This window comes from Chroicocephalus ridibundus, chromosome 3 (assembly GCF_963924245.1).
Source record: "Chroicocephalus ridibundus chromosome 3, bChrRid1.1, whole genome shotgun sequence".
NCBI lineage: Eukaryota > Metazoa > Chordata > Aves > Charadriiformes > Laridae > Chroicocephalus > Chroicocephalus ridibundus.
The window spans coordinates 112,248,475-112,273,454 of NC_086286.1; the positions used below are offsets into that span (position 1 = coordinate 112,248,475).

The following is a 24,980-nucleotide window of genomic DNA, read 5'->3' on the forward strand; positions in this document are numbered from 1 at the left end:
AAGCCATTAGCTCAAGTAGATTTAGTTATTAAGAAGTCCACATGTCAGGTTAACCGTGAAAAGTTATGCAGATATTTTTGTAAAATGCACATTGTTCAAATATGAAGTGAGTTCATTTAAGAGCAGACTTTTAAGAAGTATGCACTAGATTTGAGAAAGACACTTCTAGCACAAGATACTTACATTTACGGTTAGCCCTTAAGCGATTACATGGAATTGTTACAAGTCAACAGTAAGTGGTTTATAAAATGTAATTTTATTTAATGTTACTTTGCTGTTACAGAGGGCATAACATTTTCACAAGGCTTTTTTGGGACTACAATCAATGATTAGCAACACACAATAGTGGTCCAAACTCTCTAAATAACAATCACTGGACAAACTTGACACCTTCTCACATGTGCACAAACCTGCATGGAAAAGTACTAAATTTTATACTTGGACATGTGAACTTCAATTGGTTTTCCCATTCCAGTGTATTAAGAAATGACATGCACTTTAGTCTGCCAAAAAGCACTGCCTGTACTCCGGCAGTAACATGCTGCTTCTAATACATAGTAAAGTGAATACCAGAACTACAAAGGCGGGAGTGTAAGTGAACTTTTATTGGGAAGGGATATCAACTTAAACAGCAGCAACTGAAGATTAAGAGAAGCCCCTGTTTTCGGACACACAAGCTTCTGTATTACATGATACAGGAAGCAACTCAATTTGTCATTTTCCAAACTAGAAATGCTCAACTTGATCTGGCCCAATACTTCCATATTCCTACTGAAAAGAATACACAGTAGCATGTGAAAGTCAATTATGGAAAGGAAACCCTGCAGAATAAGAAGGGAATGTGGAGAATTAAAAGCTATGTGGAACACTCTTTAGTTGCAATTAACTACATTTTCATCTTACTGTAATACAAAACACAGTCAACTGGCAGGAACTGGTTCAGATTTGTTTTTAAATACCAGGTACACTTTAGTCCGCTACATAAGTGTTTGGAAGTTACTTATGTTTATATGAAATGAAGCTATTAATACTTTTCTACAGCAGTAACCGCACACCAGGAAGGCCAGGACAAACACAAATCAAGGAATGGAGTTTTCCCAAAGCTGCAGTGTGAAAAGACTATAAATTGATTTCCATACACATGGATGGGTTTTCTTTGCTATAGGAAATCCAAGTGGAGCTATAAGGAATGGAGACGTGTAAAAAGGTTTCTTGAGAAGGAAAGGGAGAATGACGCCCCACATGCAGTTTAGTTTTCTGCACCTTCTGCAGCATCACATTCTTCTCCTGCGCTGTCTGATGTCCATAACTAGAAAGAAAAGAGAAACAGTTTCAGCTTTCGGAAGTGCAGCTTTACTTCCAAAAAGCGACAGCTATAGACTGTATAGAAGTGATAATAAATTAGACTTAAGGATGGCTACAAAGTACCAGTGCACCGGAGCTTTACAACCCTGGCTTCCAGTACTTGCTTGGAGAGAGGTAATTGGGAATAGCTCCCCATGCACAGGGCACAACCAGCTCTGCACCTCCGGTATTGAAGGCAGAGCAGACAGCGTTCTAAACAGGTCCAGACTTTGGGCTTAATAGCAAGCTATGTCATCCATCCTAGATCATTCAACAAGTCTGAACGGTAGCTTCACAAGGAATGTCAATTTCAAAAGCAGCAATTTCTGAATCCTGAAACAAAGATCACTATTTTGATTACTGAAACTAAGAATTTTATAGTGGTAATAAAAGACATTTGTACTGAAGAAGGAGTATTGCAAAATAATAAAGTGTTGCTGTAATTTTAAATGCAGTGAATATCCAGAGAGAACACTCCCTAAAAAATTGCCTTAGTTACATATTTTAATAGAACCTAGTTGTTCCATTAGGCACTTTACTTAAACAGTTAGTCATTATAATACATACTCAAACATCAACTGATTTTATTCTTAACACATTGAAAATTCTGAATCTTTTCTTTCAAATGAAAAATCAGGAAAATGAATAATACAAGCTGCACTGGATGTACAACAGGAAGGACATTTTGTTTGCAAGGCAGTCATCAAAAAGTTTGAGTAAGAATCCCTGACAGATCATGAACTATTATTTTTTGACTCCTTGCCCTATCTTGTATGTTAAGTCAGCTGAATGCACCTTCTCCCCCTCCACTGAAAAGGCCAGCAAACAATGAAGAATTTGAGCGGTCCAAGCTGTTATTCTAGATGACACAGCATGAAGTTGCTGACATCAACTTACACGATGTTCGAACTAAGTTATGAAAAAGTATCGTTAGGTAAACAGCCCAAATCAGTGCTATGTTTTGGACTAGAGCAAAAATAAGGGTTTTGGTTCATCAGAAATTCAGTTTAACTAAGCAAATACACAGTTACAGAACCAGATAGCACATAAAATGGCAACTTACTGTTAGGTTGTCTCTAAGCAACTGCATGATGAGAGTACTGTCTTTGTATGAGTCTTCGTTCAGTGTATCAAGTTCTGCAATAGCCTCATCAAACGCCTAGAATAATTAAACCACCTTTAGTCTTTCTATTAACTGATCATTAAATAACCAGAAGCTAAACCTATCAGTAAAAGTAGCTTAAAAAAAAGGCAACATTAGAAGTTAATGACCTTAATGGCTCTATCTGAAACGGAAGCATAATAAAGGCGTAATAAAAGCTTGCCATGTTGCTGCAAATTTAAGTCACATTGTAAATACAGCCTGCTTGTAGCCCTTTAATCCCACTAACAATATGAGTTTGGAAACCAGATACATTAAATAGGATCATTTCCTGCATAAACTCCAGGAAATAATCATTCATATTATTTTAAGCACAAGCTCTCTTCCACTGTCCCTGCAGGCAAACAGATGAAAAAAGTAACTTACTGTCTTTGCCAGCGTGCAGGCAAGCTCAGGATTGTTGAGAATCTCATAATAAAATACAGAGAAGTTAAGAGCTAGACCCAAGCGAATTGGATGTGTTGGCTGCATCTCCTTCTTGCTGATATCAAATGCCTCCTGATAAGCTCCCTGTGAGTTTTCTATTGTTTCTGTTAAAAGAATGAGAAACATTAAGGGTTTTTTTTGGTTGGTTGTTATTTTTTTTTTAAATACATGACTATTTAAAGTACTCCATTAGTAGGAGACTGAACAGTCCTCTATTTAAGCCCGCTCTTAGCAAAACACTGCATTCACTTTAATCAAGGTAATGATTTTAAACCCATTTTAAGTACAGCTGCCACGCTGACAAAATACAGGGAGCAAATTAAGCTACTACAGAGCAAAGGAATTCAAGACAGATAAACACACAGAAGTTAATAAATACTAACATCCAAGATTACTCTATTACCTCAATGGCCTTTGATACTTTAGGTACAAAAAAAAATAATAAACTGTGCATTACTTTTTCCTACAGAACTCCTGCTTCATTCCTTGCTCAGGATGGACATGCTGGCATCAGTCGGGTGTGCAGAGTAAAGGCGGATCCTGTCTGCACAGCCCTACTTCTTGAGAAAGTTTGGAAGGCATGTACTGCACGTTCCTGAAAAACTTAAAGTCTGCCTCCAAAAACTGGGTGTAGGCAGGTCAAGATAAAAAAACCAAGGTCGCGCCCAAAATAACTGGGAGAAATACCACAGAGGAAGGAGGTTACCAGGCCAGAGCAAGTACTTTAAGAGTGCTATGGTCTATTCCAGGTTCTCTTCCGATAGACAACCAAAGGGCCAACAGCCACCCTAAACATGCCTGCAGAATGGAAGGAGACTGCAGGAAAAGAAGAGCCATTGTCAGAGCTCAGAATACAGCTCTCTGAGGGAGCTAACACCATAATTGCTCTAGAAAGTGCTGTGGGAAGAGAAGAAAAAAAAAAGTTTGGTAAGTAAAATCTGTTACGTATTCAAGTCACAACGCAGACTTGGGTTTTTCAGTATTCATACTGTAATGAGTGCTAATGGACTATTAATTTGTTGAGTACAGGGGAAAAATGCAAAAACCCTAGCAAATGCAGGAAACAGATTACCTTCTAAGTACATAAAATATATTTGAAGCTAAGAAAATAAACAGGTGTTTAGAGGTGGAACATCAAAAAAAGCTTCAAGTAAAACCCCTAGAAGTTTGCAAGAAGCCAAGCACAAGATATATGCACAGTGATACTCATAAGCTGTAACCTCCCACCGTAAAACACCAAGATCTGCTAATAAGATTATCAACCAGTCCCTCTTCTACGGTAAGCACCCATACCAGCATGCGTATCACTTTAAATGCAGTCTTTTTAGCCAAGATAAGCTGGTATTTCTCTGCTCAGACAAGCCCACAGATTTGTAACTGTTGCTTGAGACAAAATACATATCAGATTATCTTTGTGAAAGCCAGAGACAAGTTGTCTCTGCTACACTTGGACCTACTGTTGTCATTTGAATCAGGTGAAGGGTTAAAGAGTTTTCTGCATGCAACTCATGGACTTTTACACCATTTTGCATATTTTCATCTTTCAACTTAAACGATCTTACAACACAAGGAGACTAACACAGCCTTTTTTAAGTGACATCAGCTCTGTCCTCCCACTTCACAATTTAATCGGTTTAAACTAGCCAACGCTGTCAGATGCCTACCACACCCAACCCAAGGGGACAGTCACTTCAGCACTCTGCCCGCTCCAACTGTCCATCTCCTTTCTGTGTCATGGCATCACTCCAGGACTAATTTTAGTTTGTTATGTAGAAGTGCATCACTAGCTTATGCCATACCAAGAGTTTTTAACATCACAACAGTATCTGGGCACCTTGAAAGACAGTTCTAATACTTACTTCAATACATCCTCTGAACAGAATTAAAATCCTTCCCTCAAAAGCTTCCTGAGGTACTTACAACCACCTTTGCACATGTTCTAACTTCTAGGAATGTTCTACATTCTCGGCGTGCCCAGTATCAAGTGACAGTACCAGCTGTGAAGTTTTCCAGGCCTTTTCTGCTGGACTCAAAAGGGCAAACTAAAATTACAGGGACAGTATTATCCCCGTGAACATCAACCATTTCAGAGTGCAGCTCACACTTCTTTGGGTAGCTTACTGACCTAGTAATTTTGTTGCTTCTTTATAAACTTGGGTGACTACAATGAAGTCTGCTTCACACTGAAATGGTTAAAACTTAAGAGATCACCTGGACTCCATCATGGAATAAAAAAAAAAGAAAAAAAATGTTGCAGAGATCTGTTTTCTCTTCCTCGCCAACTTTATTTTAGTAAAGAAATACAAACAACCAACATTAAATAGGTTAGCAGACCTTCACCTAAATTATTTTCCAGAAGGTCCGAATAAGCATTATGGAACAACTATCCAGAAATTCAGGGTAGGTGACAAGAACTGCAGCTGAAATTACCTGGCATACTATGCTTAAGGTCTATTCAGAATTTTACTTTCCAACTGTATGAACACTGGACACTTCCAACTGAAATGTAGCTGTTCCCACTCAAACTCACAGAGTAAGATACTCTGCACATGTACGTCATTTACTGCTCCCTCCCCTATGGCCCCAAACTGAAGTTCATTAGCTATTAAAGACCTGAAGACCACAAGATACTTACGTTTTCTGTCATCACCACAGGCAACTTCAGCAAGGTATCGGAAGTAGTCTCCCTTCATCTTCAGGTAGAATACCTTGCTCTCTGGATTAGTTGCATTAGCTATTAAATATTTGTCCAACAGCTCCTGAAGCAACAACAAAAGACATTGGCATATTACACACATCATTGCAAAGAAGTTTAATCTATTTTTCTTCTTTCCGGAAGTTTGTATGAACTCAAATGTTTGCTACAAGGAAAAAAAAAAAAAAAAGAGTTTTAAGGGCATTTTAGATAAATGCACACTTAATTAAACAAGCTGTGTAAAGGCACAAAGCTAGAGACTACATTAAGATGATCAGTCAGCCATCTGATCAGACTGCAGGAAAAGTAACAAGAAAAGGTTTACTGCTGTATAGTTTCAGGACTAGGTGTAGTTTCAGGATACACACTTCTCATTTCAAAAATGTTGTTGCAAATGAGTAAGCTTTTACTGGAAAAATGAAACACCATGCAGAAAGTTTCAAAGCTATTTATAAGTAAGAACTTATCCCCACTTCACAGGAAAAAAAAGTTAGAAAAAACAACTCTTCTGTTTTTTATATAAATTGCATTCATTAAACTTGTGATAAGGAATCTCCAGCCCACCTGCGAGAGAGCACCAAGGATTCAAACCCATCTAGTTGGGATCCAGCCTCACCAAACCCTACCAGCTCTTTGCAAGGCTGTAAAGTAACACCCACTCCAGTGTAGCAGGCATCCTTCATGTCCGCCCCACCGCTCCCAGGAACGGGAAGAGCTATACAGTGCTCTCCAGCACACCCTGAGCTCTGCTAGCATCGCTCCCCTCGCTCTCAGCTCTCCTACCTGATAACCAGAGGGACAGGGAAAGGTTTACAAGCTTCCAGGAAGAGGAGGTAAGTCTCTCTCCAAAGCTGCATGGCCTCCTAGCCCTTCCAAGATAAGGGCAAAGGCGAAGGAGAGAAGAGGCACAGGATTTTCCCCCAAAGGGGGTACCTCAGAGAACTGCCAAGGAGAGCAGCAGCTTCTGGCTGACCTCCTCATCCCTGGGCCCCAGCAATTTTACCCAACTCGTTACCACAACTGACCCACCCTCTCTGGAGTTGACAAAAAGATATGAATAAGTTCCAATAGACTCAAGGAAACCCCACAATATGCAGAGCAACTTTACACTAAGAATTTAAGTGATAAAGATCTGCATTCAGTTACTTGGAAAATAAACAGGTCATAAAGGCATCAGGAAGTTTCCACAAAGCTTGCAAACTGTGGCTAGTTAAGTAAGATTTTTGTTACAGGAACATGTATCCAAATTCATGAAGCAGCTACAAAGAAAATGTTTGAGGAACTGTAAGCTTCCAGGGCAAAAATCCTTAGCATTTTAATTAACAACTCTATCACTATAATTAAATGAGCTAATTTTAGACACAAACCTACTCCCTATGCATACCACCATACCATTATTACTTCCTTTAATAATCAACGGCAGCAGAGCAATCCAGCTGAAAGCGTTTACTCATTCCAAGTCCACTTGAGGTGCTGGCAATTATTTTAAACCAACACTTGTAGCAGGGTACTTCCAATTGAGTGAAAAAAGCATTTTTGCATCCCTGCAGTGTGCTTACCATGGATGTAATATTGCGTGTATCTCCACAGACAAGCTCCCTTTGGAGATATCCCTACCGAGGCATTAAGAAACAGTAAAGAGTTACAAGCGCTCTTATTAACACCTCAGAGAAAACAGCAGGAGGGTAAGATGATACTGAGCCTGACATACCCTTCCACTTACCAAATCAGACATTTTTAGGACTTTCTGTAAGGCTAGAAAACCACTGACAAAAACTAGACACAGGCTAGTACAGCATAGGGACAAGTGGGGAACTTGTATAACAGCTTAACACAGCAAAGCATGCAAGGGCTTGAGCAAGCTTCTCCAACAGGACACCTCACTGGTGTTACGGAAAAAGCAGCAAAACCTTAGGTATGCTTCAAAACAACAGTTAAGACATAGTAGGCAGATGGGTAATACGACCCCATATTAATACTGTTACTTTTTTCAAGAGTCATTCCCCTATTAGAATGAGTTATTCCCGCTCTACAGGTTTCTGCAATGAGGAAAAACTTCACATTTGGTTCTGTGTTTTCCTGATGCTTTTCTCCTATGACAGATGTCAACGCCAGCCATAAAAACACAACGCTACATAAAGCGGTTTCAGTGTCTCGGAGACAACAACGCAATAACCTCAAATTTAACACAGAAGTTTGATTTTACAAGAAACTGCCCAGAATCAAGAAAGCTGACACATAACACACCTACGCTTAGAAAGGTTCCTTAAATCAGTCATGATCAAAGAGTAACCAGCAGCCTCTGAAGGCCATTCTCAGGTCAGGACTGCACTGAGCAGCAGAGATGTGATTTACCCACGTTCTCCTAACAGATTAGATGTGAGAAAAATTGTGCCACTGACTAGACAATCAAGAATGGCATGTTGTAAGGGATTTTAAACTAGATATTTGACAAAGCCATATATGTTATTTTTCTTTTAAATGCTGAAATAAAACTTTTCAAGATGTTACAAGTACAACAAAAAGGGATTAAACAGTCATTTTTTCTTTTATGTCTTCCAAAACCTAATGATTTCTTGTAGAATCATAGAGGTTGGAAAAGACCTTTAAGATCACCACCAAGTCCGATCGTTAACCTAGCAGCCTAGCACTGCCAAGTCCACCATGGAACTGTGTCCCTAAGCACCACAACTGCACATCCTTTAAATACTCCAGGGATGGTGCCTCAACCACTTCCCTGGGCAGCCTATTCCAATGCTTGAAAACCCTTTTGGTGAAGAAAATTTTCCTAATATCCAGTCTAAACCTCCCCTGGGGCAACTTCAGGCTGTTTCCTCTTGTCCTATTACTAGTTATCTGGGAGAAGAGACCGACCCCCACCTCTCTACACCCTCCTTTCAGGGAGTTGTAGAGAGCGAGAAGGTCTCCCCTCAGCCTCCTTTTCTCCAGGCTGAACAACCCCAGCTCCCTCAGCTGCTCCTCATAAGACTTGTAGCTCTTGCAAACTAGCACATAAAAAATATTACTGATCTTATTACAAAATTCCACCTTTGCAGATAGCTCTAGCAGTGGAGTACTGTGTGTAACTCTCGTGGCTTGGTTACTAGCATCCCGGAATCTAGTGTACACTAAATAATGTTTACAGGAGAGCTTTAGCTTGTCTAATTTAAGGTGATCCTCCAAACTACATTCCCTAGAGCACTAATGTCCACTTTAATTTTTTTCCAGATGGGGTAGGCCACACCCTTGTTCCAGAAGCACAAAAGGATTTTGCCATGGCCCCAGCCCTACCACAAGCAGCCAGCGCGTCAGTGAATCCTAAATGTGCTGCCTCCACTATGCAGGTTTGAAAACCAGCGGTTCTGTGCAGATTTTTTAAAAACAAAACAAACAAAAAAAAACAAGAAAAAAAGGGGCAGATACTGGGAGTGAACCCTAGTTTTTCAGAGAGCAGAATGGGTTACATACACTGCTGTATTTCCTAGGCACTCCTCCGTTGGAAGAGCTGGGCTGCCCAGTCAGCAGCTCCCACTCCCAGTTCATCTCAAGGTATCTCGAGGTCCTAATCCTTACCACAGCACATGGTGAGTGAGAGATACGTGCCTCTATCAGCTAGAGTGGTACATCCTCATTCTGGACTTCACATATCCCATTTTGGGTTTTTAATAGCTTTAAATGGAACAAGATCTCATTTATGAATCATGTGGGATAGAACAGAATACAAACAGACTTTGAGATAGCTAATTATTTATCTATCTATCCAGACGCTATCTTTCAAATCAATAATGTATTTGGTACACTTAGTGAGCCATTCATCTCAGGACATTATCATTATTTCTTGGAAGGCATCTTACCCTCCCTCTAACAGATAAAATGTTGGTCGGGCAGTAAACGCAGACAGCACGATAAGTTCAATGATTTACTTTATACTGTTGTGAGTCAGTAATAGCCAGGAAAACTCAAGATTTCCTACATCTGTTGTCTTATCTTTCCCCACTTGGGCTTTTCTACCTCTCCATCAGAAAGTAGTCAGCCAGGAATCCTCAATTTAAACATCAGTTTATAGTAAGCAAAATGAATACAGGCAGCCTAAGCAACGAAGCAGACCTCAGCCTACCTCAAAATTTATTTTAAATTTAGGTAAAGAGAGACAGGCACTGCCACAGGTATGATTCTGTGATGAAGTCAGCCAATACAATCGACTGCCATCCATGTTCACATACAACAAAATATGCCCATCACTTTTTTTTTAGTCAGAGAAAGTTATATATCAAAACACAGTTGTCACCATCGTTAAGAACTGCGACCGGTCTTATCACCTTCTAAACCAAGACCTGAACAACCAGCAGTTATGTGCTCTACAGTGTCAAACATGCCTCAGACGCCGCCAAAGAAAAGCCATGTGAGGTCCGAGCCGTCAGCCCGCCCTGTTGGCGGATAACTCTCAGAGCCACGAGCAGTACGAAGACGCAGGAATCAAAACTCTGTCCTTGAGCCAGACCCATCATGTCCTGGTGTAGTCGCATTAGAACAGGTTTGCACTGTGACTGCCTGTGGCTGACCTCCGCTACTTCGCCCACACTGATGCATTATCCTCCTGTACTGTGACAGGATTTCCCAAGCCATTTCTCATTAGCGATGCTCATCCATCTCAATTTTTTTTCTACCTTCACAGCATGCTAATGCTCTTGCCATCCTAATAGCATCATATTGTCATATATGATATTCTTTTCCCCTCCTACAGAAGTCAGGCTTACTTATTTATCTATTAAAAAGATGCCAGCAACAAAGGGCTACGGGTCCCTGGAATAAACCTGCAGTAGCCATGGCGAGCAGGCTAGGAGCCTGGCAGCAATACCAGCAATACACTTCTTCCCCCTTTAAAGCTAAAACTTATTTTTCTCTCAATTGGCAAAATTACTCCTTTACATGCCAAGAGAAAGTTACATTTCAATTGCCTTTTCGGATTCTTCTCTAGTTCTACTTTTGTTCTTTCCCAGCTGAGTAACCATCCTTTGTTAGTCTCTTTTCCCCTCTGCTTAAGCAGGAACAAGGGTTGAACATGTAGTTGTACTATCGGACCACTGCAATTAACCCGAGCCAGAAATACTAAGCTTAATTCACTTGCCCATTATTTCAGCTTTATAAGAAACAAGCCCTGAAAGAATACACCAGCCTTATTTTTACTTGAAGTGCCTGATACAGACAGAGAAGCTTCCCTGAAGACACAGCTCCTTCATAATTATTTGTTGTGTAAGCACCCAGCCAGTCTCTCCTTACATACACCACGCACACATCCCCTGCAATTCATGCACCAGTCCCACCTCACATATGCTTCCTGTTACCTGTTTTCAGGACAACCCCTTCTTTTAAAAGCTGGCATCAGAACAGAAAGTCCCACCAACCTCCCCCCATCTGAGCCTATTTTAAAAAGACTGAAACATCAAGTTCAACCACAGCGTACAATAAATACTTTCTGTACAATTTTACTATGTGGCAGGTTCAAGTGGCAGAAAAATACCACCACTATCTGATCTGCGCTGTTCTCTCTTCCCACATAGTCAGCTATAAAGAATCTTGACAGCAAAGAGGAATTAAAAAAAAATAATAATCTTGAATACTAAATTGACCTTTGAGCTGCCTTCAGCACTTGCACCATTTAGAATTGGACTTCAATAAGAAAAGCAAATACATAAGTCTCTGCATATATTCCAATAGCATTAGCTAATAGATATATTCTTCACACTTATCCGTCCAATACCAGAGGATGAACATGAACCAGGTCAGCTCCAGAGATTATCCACTGATCACAAGTAGTTTAAGGTCAATTTTCAAAGCAAGCTAAAGGTATCATGTGCCTAAGTACTGACAGAAGTTCTCAATGTGGTAAACTGAAGTTAACTCAAAATATTTACAATGCCACCATCACTCAGATGTCAACACCTACGACGTGTTTGGGTCACATCACCAGCACCAAGTTATTTAATGTTGTGCTATTAAAAGCCTGATCTACATTGCCATTTGCATTTTTTACTGACTTAGTACAGTATATCATTCCTTTTGCTCCACCAAGGAAAAAAGTCGATGTAAACACAACTATCATAAGCAGCAATGGTCTCCAAAAGTTTACCCCTATAAATACAAAGTGGTTAATTTGCTGCACAACCTTCAGTAAGAAGGACTGTGCCAATGTTCAAAATTGCTGGCATAGAGTTTTGTGAATAAAGTCTATATAAAGTTTGATTTTCAAGTCAGACTGTTTCAGCAATATTCTTGAGCCGAAGGCCCATATATCTTCAAGTTGTTTCAAATACTTTATTCCAACACCATCTTCACCTGTTGGGTATATGATTTTAAATGCTATTCTTTAAATGCCAACTTCATAACTGTTTGTGGGAAGTGATTTGGATTTGCACACTTTAGTAATTCAAGACAAAGTCCTCTGCTGGTCTTTAACTCATACGGCATTTTGAAAAGCATCTATAGAAAAGGAAATTCAATAGTATTACTGGGTTTTGACAGAAGAATAAGCCAATCAACATCAATGCATATAATATAAAAAAAAAAACCCTTATATCCCTCCTCGCCCCATGATGGGAAAAGTTCAATGATATGGAAAAAAAAAGACCAGCTTGAACTTCAGATCAACTGCTCAGCAGCTCTCTGCTGTCCCAGCGCTCATCAGACCTGCCAACAGAGGAGGTGCTGCCATTCTGCAATGTACCAACTTTCACAGGTCTTACAGAGACTAGATTGAGTTTTATTGCTGTTTCCTAGGTGTTCCTTCCCTTCCTGAGCCAACACTGAATGTTCCTCTGTATTTTAAGTGCCCTTTTTTTTTTTTAAAGGAGTATTGAAGCTAGCCATCAGAACAGATACTACATAGGTGACAGCAGGTAACTGCTTACTTAACATTGTACCTGCCTATACCAGCATACACTTACTGGCCAAACCTCACAACCAAATGGTTACATGCAAGCGAAGAAACTGTTTTGAAATAAACCTATTTTGAGACAAGGTTTGTTAAAAATAATGCACATGCACAGAGTGCACGTCAACACCACTTTTTTTAGCAAGTTAACTCACCATCCTGAACATGGATTCAACACCACAGTCCCATCTAGAAGATGAGCAGCTTGCATCCAAAAGGCACACTATGCGAAGTGTGTGACGCTACATAAATTCAGTCAGGGCTGTAGTGTGCAAAATAGTTGGAAAAGTTCTTCAGTCTCAAGTATTTCTGAAGGTCCATCCAGCTCCAATATGAGAAAACCACCTACAGGCAGCACAGAGGGAAATGGTTTCCACTCTAACTGCAGTCAAAAAGTAAAAGCTAAGAAGTTGGTGAGACAGCTCAGACCAATATATTCACCTAATATAACTGTTAAGCGCAAATTTAAACACATTAAATGTTCCAAAGTGTTTGACAGCACAGATGATTGGTGTAGACTCAGACCTTTCAATAAGGCTTGTACTCACAAATGACTGCCTGTTTTAATCGTCTAGTAAATTGGTATTATGACTTCTCAACTATTTCAAGTATAATCAGTCATTCCAAAGTCCACAGTATGACTCACTGCAACCTAGGTGTGTTTTAACATTCAGCGGTTGTTTTCTTGACAGGAAAGGGAGAGTCCCCTGCTGCAACAGTAAGATCACTTTACTTTCAAAAGTGTAATTCAGCATAAGTAAGCTCTTCATCCTTCTGGATTCAAGCTCTATGCATCACCTCCTTTTGGGAGAACATTAAATAGTTTTCATACAGACCTCCGAAAACCGTTAGTATTTCAGTTTATATATTGAGGAAAATATGTGTATGCCTTTCCAGTAATGGCATGGCCTTAAGATGACCTGCAAAGCACCGTCAAAAGCAATGACAAACGTACCTGGCATGGAAACGGAGAGTGTGACCTAATTTGTCTTTTCCACTTGTTTCTGAGTCTTTGCCTACATAGTTTTTAAAACTGGCAGTCAATATTTAGGATTGGCCCTAAATGAAGTATCTGGAATCCCACTTAACAGAGGCACTGGAAGAATGAGCTGTAGCATGTCTGCCCACACTATTCCCACCTGGGGTTGAGATTAATTTCATCTAGAATTTACATTCACTGCTTACATTTCTCCTAAAACAAGAAGTTAGAAAGTCCTGTAGTCTCCAAAGAACTACGTAAGCCAGGAACTAGAAGCGTGTGTAAATGCAAGTTCTCCTTTCTACAGATTTTCATCAGACAAAACCAACAATCCAGTGAAAGTCAAAGAATTATTCCAGTTTTTATGGAAGAGTCTAAACTTTTCCACTTTCCCCCTGCCAAATGTAGAAATAAGTCTTCAAAAAAAATGCCATTCCTTTTCAATAATTATAAATTTTTGCTGAAGTAATGGCCATACAACACAGCCAAAAGCTTTCAGGAAAATTTGCTTAGTATCAGACAGATTTATCTCAAATTGATTCTAACATTCTTTTGTGATTGCATTTTCCATATTTCTAATTCCTCAAAATACTTCAAGTGTTATTTTCCCCTTAGTAAACACGTATTACTGACATAAAAATCTTCCTTTCAGAATCCTGACTACCTAAAAGTTTATTCCAGCATCCCCCCTTTGTGATCTTCTACAATATGATACAATCAAACATAAAAGCCTAAATTTGCATTTAAAAATATTTCTATGCTCTGCAGCTACAGAAGCCCTGAAGGTATGACTAAATGATTGACTGAGATATATCTAGACCAACAATAGTCAAAATGAACATGCGGGAGTTACACGGGTTTCAGGTATGTTGCCCTTGTGCAGATAACTGATTTTAAAGTCAGCCTTTCATGCTAATAAATAAACTCTGGATGGCCTAAAAGTTTTACTTGCCTCAGTTCTGCTCTGTGTTTGTAAGTCCTAGATCAGAGGTTTGTGATCACTGAAATCCAGAAAGACAATGAAACAGATGCACTTTCTTCCTATTGTTTAGTGCAGCTGGAAGCGCCTTTTGCATTGTCCAATTTCACCTTGAAGAAAACCCAACAATGTATTATTTCATCCAGTGTATTAGGAGTGTGCCAGTAATTTGTTATTCCCCAAATGAGACAACCTACACCAATGAAGTCTAACCTTTAAAATCACAAAAACTAGAAGCCAACGTTTCAGATAACCTTGTTACAGCAATTTCTCATAGCAAGTGAACCTTGACTTTCTTGCTAAGGCCCTGCCTACCTACTTCCATTTATAACAATTTCTGCTTACAAGAGTTTTGCAAAATGTATTCAACTTCAGAACAGAACTTCCTGAAGAAGTTTTATCCAGGAAATATGAGGCTGTCAGTCTGATAAGAGTGTATATAGCGTATTTAGAAAATTTATTATCAGAGCAAATGAAAAATTCTCTGTTTCCAGAGCCTAACATGACTCCTATATCCAACTCCTTCAGTATAATTAAAGGACAGAATAAAGATTTCTAGAGCAAGGAATAAACCTTTATCAATGTCAGAAACTGGTAAATCACTGGTAAACACTTGATTCATTTAACAAATTAAGAGAAAGGCACAAGTAAAAATCACAGCTAATTCAGGACTTCCTAGTTCATAGGTCTTCACATCTGTATGTTTTGTTGGGTCCAGAGAACCACAAGATGTGAAACTCATCACTTAGACATAGTGGGCAGTAAAAAGAATTTAAGTGCCCAGTTCACATGAGCTGTTATTCAGATGTACAGAGTGAACTAGCACATTACAAGCCTCCAAGTGGGCTGTAATGCTCAGCAGGAGCATTCTGATATTGGTTCCGGCATCTTGGGAAGCAGAAACGATGAGAAGGAACCTGTAAACATCAGGCCAATGAACTCAGTAGAGCTATATGGAGTAGAGTGCCACAGAGGTTGTGTTCAAGAAGTCTTACCTACCTTATCTAGTTAGACTGTGATAAAATTAGCTTCAAGTTTATGGTTAAGTACAAAAGCACTTCAACACAAACAGCAAGTAACATCTAGGGGCACTAGGCCCATCATTCTCAAAGACCAAGAACATAAAACTAAAAAAGGGCCAAGATCTACACAAGTAAGAAAACATTGATTAATGACACACCTTCACTTACAAAGTGAAGTATATCCATGCACTTTTACCAGCACTCCCCACCCATTTTCCTCACTACCTTCCTCTGAAAACCAGGTGTCCCATATTACTGAAAACAGAATACCAAGCTTCTGTGCCCATAAAGAAATTGGTACAATCTACTGTTTTGATAATGTGTGAAACAACCCCAATTTGTACCTTCAAAAAGAAATGAACCACTAACAACCTTCAAACTCAAGTGTGTTCTTTCCTCATCAAGTTCCATCTCTCTGATACATAGCCTTCTACATTTTACTCCAAAACGACATCTATCCTATTAGTACCTAACATAGCAGAAATGCCTACTAGACAACTGTCTGTCAGGTAAGTACGACAGTGATTTACAAGATCTGCTAAAAGCCTCACTGCATTATTAGAGATATAGAATTTTTGTCTTTGTTGTCCAGTTCTACCTAGTGAGTGCATCCTACCTTCTCAAGGTCACCAAATCAGTAAATGTCCTCTAGGAAATTTAATAACTCTAGATCATAGAATGGTTAGAATTGGAAGGGACCTTAAAGATCAACCCTCCTGCCATGGGCAGAGACACCTCCCACTAGACCAGGTTTTTCAAAGCCCCATCCAGCCTGGCCTTAAACATTTCCAGGGATGGGGCATCCACAACTTCTCTGGGCAACCTGTTCCAGTGTCTCACCACCCTCACAGGAAAGAATTTCTTCCTAATACCTAATCTAAATCTCCCCTCTCTCAGTTTAAAACTGTTACCCCTTGTCCTACTGCTCCACTCCCTGATAAAGAGCCCCTCCCCATCTTTTCTGTAGGCTCCCTTCAGGTACCGGAAGGCTGCAATAAGGTCTCCCTGGAGCCTTCTCTTCTCCAGGCTGAACAGCCCCAACCCTCTCAGCCTGTCTTCACAGGAGAGGTGCTCCAGCCCTCTGATTGTCTTCATGGACCTCCTGTACAAGTAGTACAAGTGGACTGAGGTATAATATAGACAAAGCTTTAATAGTCCTGACTACAACCAGGCTAGTTAATCTATGGCTTAACCTCATTTAAAAGTGATTTTGACACTGGAGATGGATAAGGCTTTGGCTGCCCCATTCCCAACAGCTGGTCACCTGCATCAGTATTACTATTTCCTATTTTCAATTACTCCACATCCTGCTTCTCACAGGATGTTAACATTCAGGACAGGCTTTTCAGGGCTGTCAGGAGCTGTTACTTTGCAGAAGTGGAACTCTTTGGGGGTCATTTCTTAAACTTTTAAGAACAGACAAGCCACTGATCTTCAGGTTTTTCTACTTTCAACAGACATACCTCAAGATGAAGATATCCATGCAAATCAAATAAGTGATCTAAACTCACCCCAGAAGCTTCTGAAAAAGGAAATGGCAGTGCACACACAAATAACATAATGGCACAAGTTTGCAGAACCTCAGACAAAATACCTTGCTGCCTTCACTAGCTTGCTTGCATGTTTTAGAAATTCAGTATCTGGTGGCAAGGGGAGGGGTCAGCAAGCAATGACTGCAAGGGATGGAGGCCTCAGCTACCATCAGAATTCCTTCAATGGTATTTAGTTGGGTTTTAACAGTTTTCAGTTGCTTCAAGAACCTCAGGGCATTCTAGGCTTTGTTTCTGCAAGTTGTCAGTCCTTTCTTAGAAAAGGATTTGGTTCTCCCTGCACAAAAGTGTAGTACTTGAGCAGCAGATTCTAATGAAGGGCAAAAACTGACGTAAAACAAGGTATAACTATGAATAAGTCAAGGTCAAATCACACATTTAAATTTCAAGCATACTGAACTAGAAGAGATTAATGCATTAAGCTACACAATTCTTATCATAAATCCGGTGTTTGCTAGAAGTTGTGCTACAAACACAAGAGAGAACCAACTCTCTCCCCACATATGATCTTTCATCAAAAAAGACGACTGTTATTCCAAATTAAAACATTCACTCGACAATTCTGGATTTGCCAAGTAACATTCCCAACTTATGGTCTGGCTTTGAATCATGAAGTAGCTCATCCTTTTAGTCAGTTACTTAAAAAGGATGAGTCAATAGCATTTGCTTTAATTTACAAAAGGCAAAAAGTAATGCTTGAAATACTCTTCCAACAGCTATTGGGACAGATAATTCAAGTTCAAAAGTCGTATTAAGTGATTAGTATGCCCAACCTTCAGAATAAAACTGCACCCTACATAGTTCCCATTGTCAAAAGACTATAATATCCTTTTACTTGGATTCAAGCATTTCACCTCTACAACATTATGTATTTCTGTATAAACTCTGCCAGTTCACTGAAAATAGGAAAGCAGAGAAAAAGGATCACAAGACATGAAACTCTAGTAAACTGTTTATATAGCAGCATCAAGCTCATACTTGCTGAATCTATCAGATTTCTGCACGTATAATAAAAATAAGATTTCACTTTTCTGTAGGCCAGAGGTAACAGTAGTGGAAAAAGAGGGTTATGGTCAAAGCTTACTCATCATCTGACATCAGATATTTTAGCTGACACGAGAAATCATTTTGCTGCTGCAAGAAAATACCAACTTAATTTTCAATGAAGCTCTGAACTTGTGTTGTTGAAAAAAACTGCTTTGAACATTACCTTTTAGTGTGGGGATTTTTGTTTTATTTTTAAGTGATTAACTTTAGAACTAGATATACAAAATGGGTAAAAATCAGAAGCAGATGTAGATTTTTCACCCTTGTTTTTATTAGCATTTATTGCTTCTTGATTACACAAAGCAGAAGTTAGTAACAACACTGCAACCTTGAGGGGGGGGAGGGAGGAAGGAAGGAAAGGGGAGCTGGCAAGAGCAACACACTAATACATGCTTTCAACAATTAACACTGATATCTCCCAGAAGATCAAACATTTACAAGCATCCTCTCAACCTTAAGACAGTAAAAATTGAAATAAGCTACACCTTACAGCTCAAGACGGTCTCATTGCAGGCAGTGCCGCAGGGTACAGAAAATAATCAACAGCACTAGTAATGTTACTGTTGGTCCATTTTTAAAAGTTCACAATGCCCTTGCTGATTTCTAGACAAAATGGCCAACATGGACCTGACACAGTGCAATGTAAAACTGTTTACAGAGAACACCATAAAAATAGATGTTTGCAAACAACTGAAATGCCTCATAAGTAACTTTTCTATGAAAAAAAATTTAAAAGCATATTAAAATAAACTTTTTCAGTTTCAGCTAGAGACAGAGGAGTAAGTAACCATCAAGATACAGTTGCTTCCAAGCTTTAATGACTTTAGCCATTGCATCTTCAACAAGTTTTAAACTGTGGGCAAGTAGTCATCAAATGTCATCTCTATTGCTCTGCAAAGAGCTCCAACATCAGGACTTAGAAACTGAACACATGCAGAGCACTACACATGAAAAACACACTCAAGTTCCAGGTGGAGAGTGAACTCCTTGCAGGCAAGGGTTGATGTCCTTCCTTCCTTTACACTAGTTCTCTCTAAAGAACGAAGGAGCTTGAATGCAACGTGGGTTATCACTATGCAAAGGGACTGAGGTTCCCAGCAAACCCAGTGGTTTGATCTGCTCCCCCAGAGAAGTTCCAGTTCAAAAGTTACCCTTTTTGAAAACATCAAGTCACTAAATGGCAGGGTGTATATACAATAAAGCATTAGTCTTTTATCATACATTCCATCTTCAAAGTTTCACATGTTATATCACTAACTATGTGTAAGTTGCTGCTGCACCCATCCCTTCTACATTATCTAGTATCTCTGCCTTGAAATCACTCAGAGAATATAAAGAAACATGAACTTTGTGCTCAGAGACTATATGCAACAATATAGTTCAACTTTATCTTGAAAAAATAAAGTTGCCAACCTGTTTCTTTTTTCAGGGACAGGAGTTTCAAGAGCAGTTTCAGCTATGATTCATAAGAGATGATTCAACATTAATTCTCTACATAACCAAAGAATTAGTCAATCAATATAGGGACTTCAATAAAACCTGCTAGTGTACTTTTCAAATAAAACATTCGTGCAAGTTGTTTGACAAAGTAATGCCATTTCTTCATTAAAGAGCCACTCTCACCTGAAAGACCAGTCATAAGATTAACAGTTAAAAAGGGTTCAGATCACATCTACTCCTACTTGCAAAATAGACAGTTAAAGCAATGTCTTCACTGCTTGGCATGAGATGGAATATCTTACTGTGACCACTGTCGGTGGTTATAAATTAATTATATAAATAAAACTTTTACTAATTATCTATCTATATTTAGGTATCTCAACACAATTTTGGATGTTTGTATTCTAGTGGTGATGGAATTTAAGTTCCTTACCAAACCATGCCCTAAAATAATGCCTCACCTAATTGGCTTGAGGCACTCTTTACAGGAAAAAAAAAAAAGTAATTGCAGACTCAGTGTTGCTGCCTTTTTAATAACAACTTAGCAGTAGTGAAGCAGAAGTGAAGGTTTCTACAACAGCAGATACTTCATTTTGAAAAGCTGTGCCATACCAGGAATGAAATAATAAAAAAAAAGCCTTTTGAAAAAACTGCTAGTAGTATGACTAACAGCAGTCACACTCCACCCAACACATCCACCCTTGCTAAATCCAAATACTCCAGATGACAAGCAACCTTTCCATACTACTTGCCAGCAGTTGTTTCAGTTTAGCTGCCTCCCCAGAATTAAAAAAGCACCTCTGAGATTCGACTTAAGAGATCCAAAAAAAGCTACAAGCAGTTACTATAGTACTAGTAAAAAAAATAAATTATCATTCGAAGGAGGAGGAGTCAAAACCACTTTGTGGCTCAGCTTTAGGAAACCTGTCCTTTGTAGTGCCTTCACATTGTGAATTCCAACCTCTCGGATGCTGACTCATGGATCATAGGAGTGGTAGATGGAGGAGGAAAGGGGGAGAAGCTGAACCGAACATAACTGCATATGGCCCTCAAAGGAATACTAAAAATCGGAAGGCTTGCAGTAGATTGCTGACATCTCCCCCTACCAAAGGAAGGAACACCTTTGCCAGCAGGGCAGAACAGGAAAGGGTTTCGGTCTTCACTACTTCCTGCTGCCTTCCAGGCGAGAAGGAAAGGAAAGAGTTGCCAACCAGAGCATCACTGAGAACAGAGAAAGACTAAAATACAGGGAGAAACTCAGCTAGCACAGGAAGAGTTTGCTTTCCCTACATCAGAGGTTTGTGTTAGCATGGCTACCAGACTACCTGCTGTCCACCATTTGATGCAACTGGAATAATTTGAGTATAGACACTGCGTGAAATGGCTCACTACCTTTGTCAAAGACACTCCATCTCCCTGTGGAAGCACAAGCTCCTTGTTAAGATGGCACAGCAACCACTATGAGATTTTATGCATAACCTTCTCTTAGGAACTAGGTCTGGTAGAAGGACAGAAGGAGATTAAGAAGTCTGAAGAGTGAGCTTTATGTTGAGGTCCCAAGAAGTTAGTTCTGAAGTGGGGTGCTGAGAGGAGTGACAACAGCACCAATGCTGGCACCCCATCACCCAGGTTCTAGTGAAACTCTCATCACAGGAAGCAGGAATCGGTGCCCTACACAAGTCATATTTTCACAAAGGTGAAAGTTTTACAACTTAACTATGCCTGTAACTGTAAAAACAGCTTCTTTGGAAGACATGGACTCTTAAATGAGTTAAGGAATTAAGTGATTCGTTAAGTTAATAAATTTCCAAATGATTTTCAAGCAAAGGCAACTAATTTTGACTGATTTGAAAAAAGAAAAAAAAACCACCCCAAAAATCTAGGTGGCAGCATGCATGGAGGCATACAGATATTGTCAGCACAACCCAAAGAAGTACTCCCTTGTACACAAGCCAGAACACTTAATCAAGAAGCAAATTCAGTTACTTCCAAACCAGTCAGCTTTAAACTCAGGTCTCCTAAACCAACCTAGGATACAGTTACCTCAAAAATTGTTTGTTTCCTATAGACTTGCTTCTTCCTGTTCTCATGTTCACAATACTAGACACCAAAAAAAACCCAAACCGTAACTAAGAGGAGCAAATAAACCTCTGAAGATTATCTGCCACACAATTACTACTGCATTACCCACATACAGCTTCGTGCAGCCACCTCTCCCTGGTCACAGAGAATAGGGTCCAGCAGCCTCCATGCTGCTGACAAGCGTCTCTTCAGCTCCCACTACAGTGCAGTACAGTTTCACTGTTGATGGCATCTGGAATTCTGCTTCTCGTACAGAAATGTATTCCTGGGCTTCGATGCATACTCAGGGTGTCATGCCAGTCCTCAAACCTCAGTTTCACGTTATGCCAGAATTAATGAAAATTCATCTTAAAGATTCCCCCAAGAAGTCAGCTTGAATCTGACAAAGTCAATTTCTACATATCTTTATTTCCTATCTTCAATATAGATGCCTTACTTCATAAAATCATATTTTATATTTCAAAAAAAAATCCTCAAAATGTCTCTTAAAGACCCCTTGAGAGTATTTTTCTTCATAAGATGTAAACCAAATGCACATCCAGTTACTTTAAATGCTTTTAAAAGGCTATAAGCTCTGATCTGAAAAAATAACGGGGTTTTCTCATTTTCTTTTCAGTTTATCTTATGAATAGATAGGCTTACTAATCACAGCACAAACAGGCATAAGGTTAAATTCTCTGCATCTCTGCAATTACCTAGTGCAATATTGCATATGGATCACTCCATCCAAAACCATACTTCAAATACACTCAATTTTGAGTGTATCTCAAATATCTCTACATATACGGGGCCCATAGCAGAGTGCAGATGATCTTCTTCCTCAGAGCAACCCACATAACGGTTGCAGAAGTTACTGCACTGACTTCACCTACCCCAGCACAGTACTTCAGATGATACTCCCCAGACAAGTTCCCAGTCTTATTCCCCAGTACAGCGGCATACAGGAATACTGTATTTCTTTCTCTTAAAAAAAAAAAAAACAGAAGCAAAAAGAAAATCCCCACTCACCAGCACAGTGGTGCAGATGGACCTGAGCTCAGACTCCACCTTCTCCCGATAGTCCTTGATAAGCTGCATCTTCTTGTCACTGGTGTCTGTCTTCTGCTCGATGCTAGAGATGACCCTCCAGGCAGAGCGCCGCCCCCCCACTACGTTCTTGTAGGCCACCGAGAGCAGGTTGCGCTCCTCGTTGGACAGCTCGGCACCTTGCTCAGTTACTGCCTTCATGCAGGTGGCCATATCATCATAGCGCTCAGCTTGTTCAGCCAGCTTGGCTTTCTGGATCAACTCGGTCTTATCCATGGTGGCTGGCAGTGGGGCAAGAGCAGTATAGTAGCAAAAGCAGGAGAAGCTGGGGATGTTGCGCTATCGACACGAGAACGCACCTCAAAACCTGCCAGAAAAAAGACAGTAATGATGACACTAGGATAAAACACTACAGAGCACGATCTTACACCACCCCTCGCAACCCACCAGAAAACAAGGATCACGCTGAGCCTCGCCTCCCCATCCCCATCTCCAGGAGCTTCTTGGAGATGATGGACTGCAGCATCCTGTCCTTCCACACAGGTCTATGGGGAGACGACTCGTCTCAAGGGTCCATCCCTAGGGAAACCGCGACCTAGAAACCCAACTGGGGAAGGCGCGCTCAGCAGCGGCCAAGGCACAGCAGCCTCAGGAAATTGCTATCTTTCCATCAAAGCTGACTTTCTGTCCTCACCCCGCTCTCCATCCTCATGCGAGCATATTAATAACGCCGCCTAACAGGGGCCTGGAGAAGGATACCTAAAGAGACCAGCCAGCCTGGGGGGGCCTGGCCCAAAGCCCCTTCCGCCGTGCACCACAAACCCTGCAGGCGAGAGCTGAAGATGCCGAAACCAGGGAAAAATAAATTATAAAGGACCGAGACGACGAGGCAAGGAAGGGGTTAAACCCCAACGGGCTTCGCCTCATGGCGGCGGGCGGGGGGAGGCGGGGAGGCCCGGGCCCCGCCGCGCTCGGTAGAGCCCGCGGGGCCCGGGCCTCCCCGCCTCCCCCTGGGCGGGAGTGGCCCCGGCTCCGGCCCCAGGATGGCGGCCCCGCACCGCCGGTGAGGGAGCGCGGTAGCACGGCAGCGGGTGGGGGCTCGGCCCCGACGTCCCCAGGGAGAGCGGCGTGAGCGGAGGAGGGAGTGTGAGGGGTGGGAGGTCGGCGGGGACGGAGGGAGGGCGGCCGCCGCTACCGCCCGCGGCGGCCAAGACGGAAAGAGGAAGCCGGCGGCCCCGCCGGGGTGCGAAATGGCGGCGCTGGGCTGGCTGCGCCTCCCGCTCCCCGGGGCCGCTCGAGCTGCTCCACGCCGCGATCACAAAATGGCGGGCGGGCGGGCAGGCAGGCAGGAGAAGGGGCGCGGGCCCGGGACCCCCAGCGGGCGGCGGTACGGCGCTCACCTGAGTCCGCTGCGCTAGGCCGGGCCGCGGGCGCCACCCGATCGGCTGCCTGGCTCGGGGCTGTGGCGGAGAGAAAGAGCCGCTCCCGTCTCCGGCGAGAGCCAGCGCTAAAGGGCGTTGGCACAGGCAAGCCTACCCGCTGCTCAGTCCGCGCCCACGCGGCCAATCGCAACCGCGCCTGCCGGCCGGGCCCCGCCCCTCCGCACCCCAACGGCCAATCACAGCAGAGCGCGCCGCCGCGGGGGCGAGCGCGGGCAGGGCGCAAGCTCGGTTGGCCCGTGGGCTGCGGCTGGGGCCACGGGGTTTCCTCCAATTAGATCCAGGGTGAGATGACGTCACTGTCGCCATGGTGATGCTGCCGCCCTCGGCCCGCCTCTCCCCTCAGCCGCCGGCGGGCGGGAGCTCCAGCAGGAGCAGGGCAGCGGGCACGGCCCGGCACGGCCCGGCTGCCCCTGAGGTGGCCCGGGCGGGGCAGGTATGGCCGGCGAGGGCCTGCTAGGCAAAGTCCGCCTTCCCGCAGCCGGGGAGGAGGGGGGCTCGGCGCGGCTTGCCGCCCCTCCCTGCCCGTGCCCCAGCCTAGGGTAGGGGCGGCGGGGGTTTCATAGAGACTCTGCTCCTGACACGTATTTTTTGGTGGTTTTTTTTTTTTTGTTTTTCCCAATGGCAGGTCCTCAAACGCCATTTTCAAGTGAGGGTGGCTGCGCTCTGCCCCTGGGAGCCGGGTGACAGGAAGGTGTTCCTGAAGAGTTCCTATTCCGGAGGCCCCATGCGGGGGGAGGCGAGAATTTCACATAAGCAACAATCAATATATTACTTTTTTTCCCCTTCCTGATTTCAGATTCTTGAGGTCAAAGGTACAAAGGACAGAGACTGGAATTTTAGGTCCGTGCTATGACA

The 24,980-nt window shown here is 41.8% G+C and overlaps 1 protein-coding gene across 1 annotated transcript; it reads right to left on the minus strand.

Moving 5' to 3' along the window:
- Nucleotides 1-237: 237 nt before the first annotated feature.
- On the minus strand, nucleotides 238-24,240 carry YWHAQ (tyrosine 3-monooxygenase/tryptophan 5-monooxygenase activation protein theta). The gene is made up of 6 exons (XM_063330460.1): nucleotides 24,084-24,240; nucleotides 22,666-23,050; nucleotides 5,568-5,691; nucleotides 2,873-3,036; nucleotides 2,408-2,503; nucleotides 238-1,309 (listed from the first exon to the last, which is right to left on the minus strand). The coding sequence occupies exons 2-6, from the start codon at nucleotides 22,957-22,959 to the stop codon at nucleotides 1,250-1,252; spliced, it is 738 nt and encodes a 245-aa protein (XP_063186530.1). The 5' UTR covers nucleotides 22,960-23,050; nucleotides 24,084-24,240; the 3' UTR covers nucleotides 238-1,249.
- Between the last annotated feature and the right edge of the window lie 740 nt (nucleotides 24,241-24,980).

Bases quoted from the DNA above. Each gene is read 5' to 3' on its own strand.
- YWHAQ (XM_063330460.1), bottom strand. From the start codon at position 22,959: ATGGATAAGACCGAGTTGATCCAGAAAGCCAAGCTGGCTGAACAAGCT. The intron at 5,692-22,665 runs GTGAGTGGGGAT...TTGTTGCTTCAG, and splicing joins CCATCTGCACCACTGTGCTG to GAGCTGTTGGACAAATATTT. The intron at 3,037-5,567 runs GTAAGTATCTTG...TTCTTTTAACAG, and splicing joins CTGTGGTGATGACAGAAAAC to AAACAATAGAAAACTCACAG.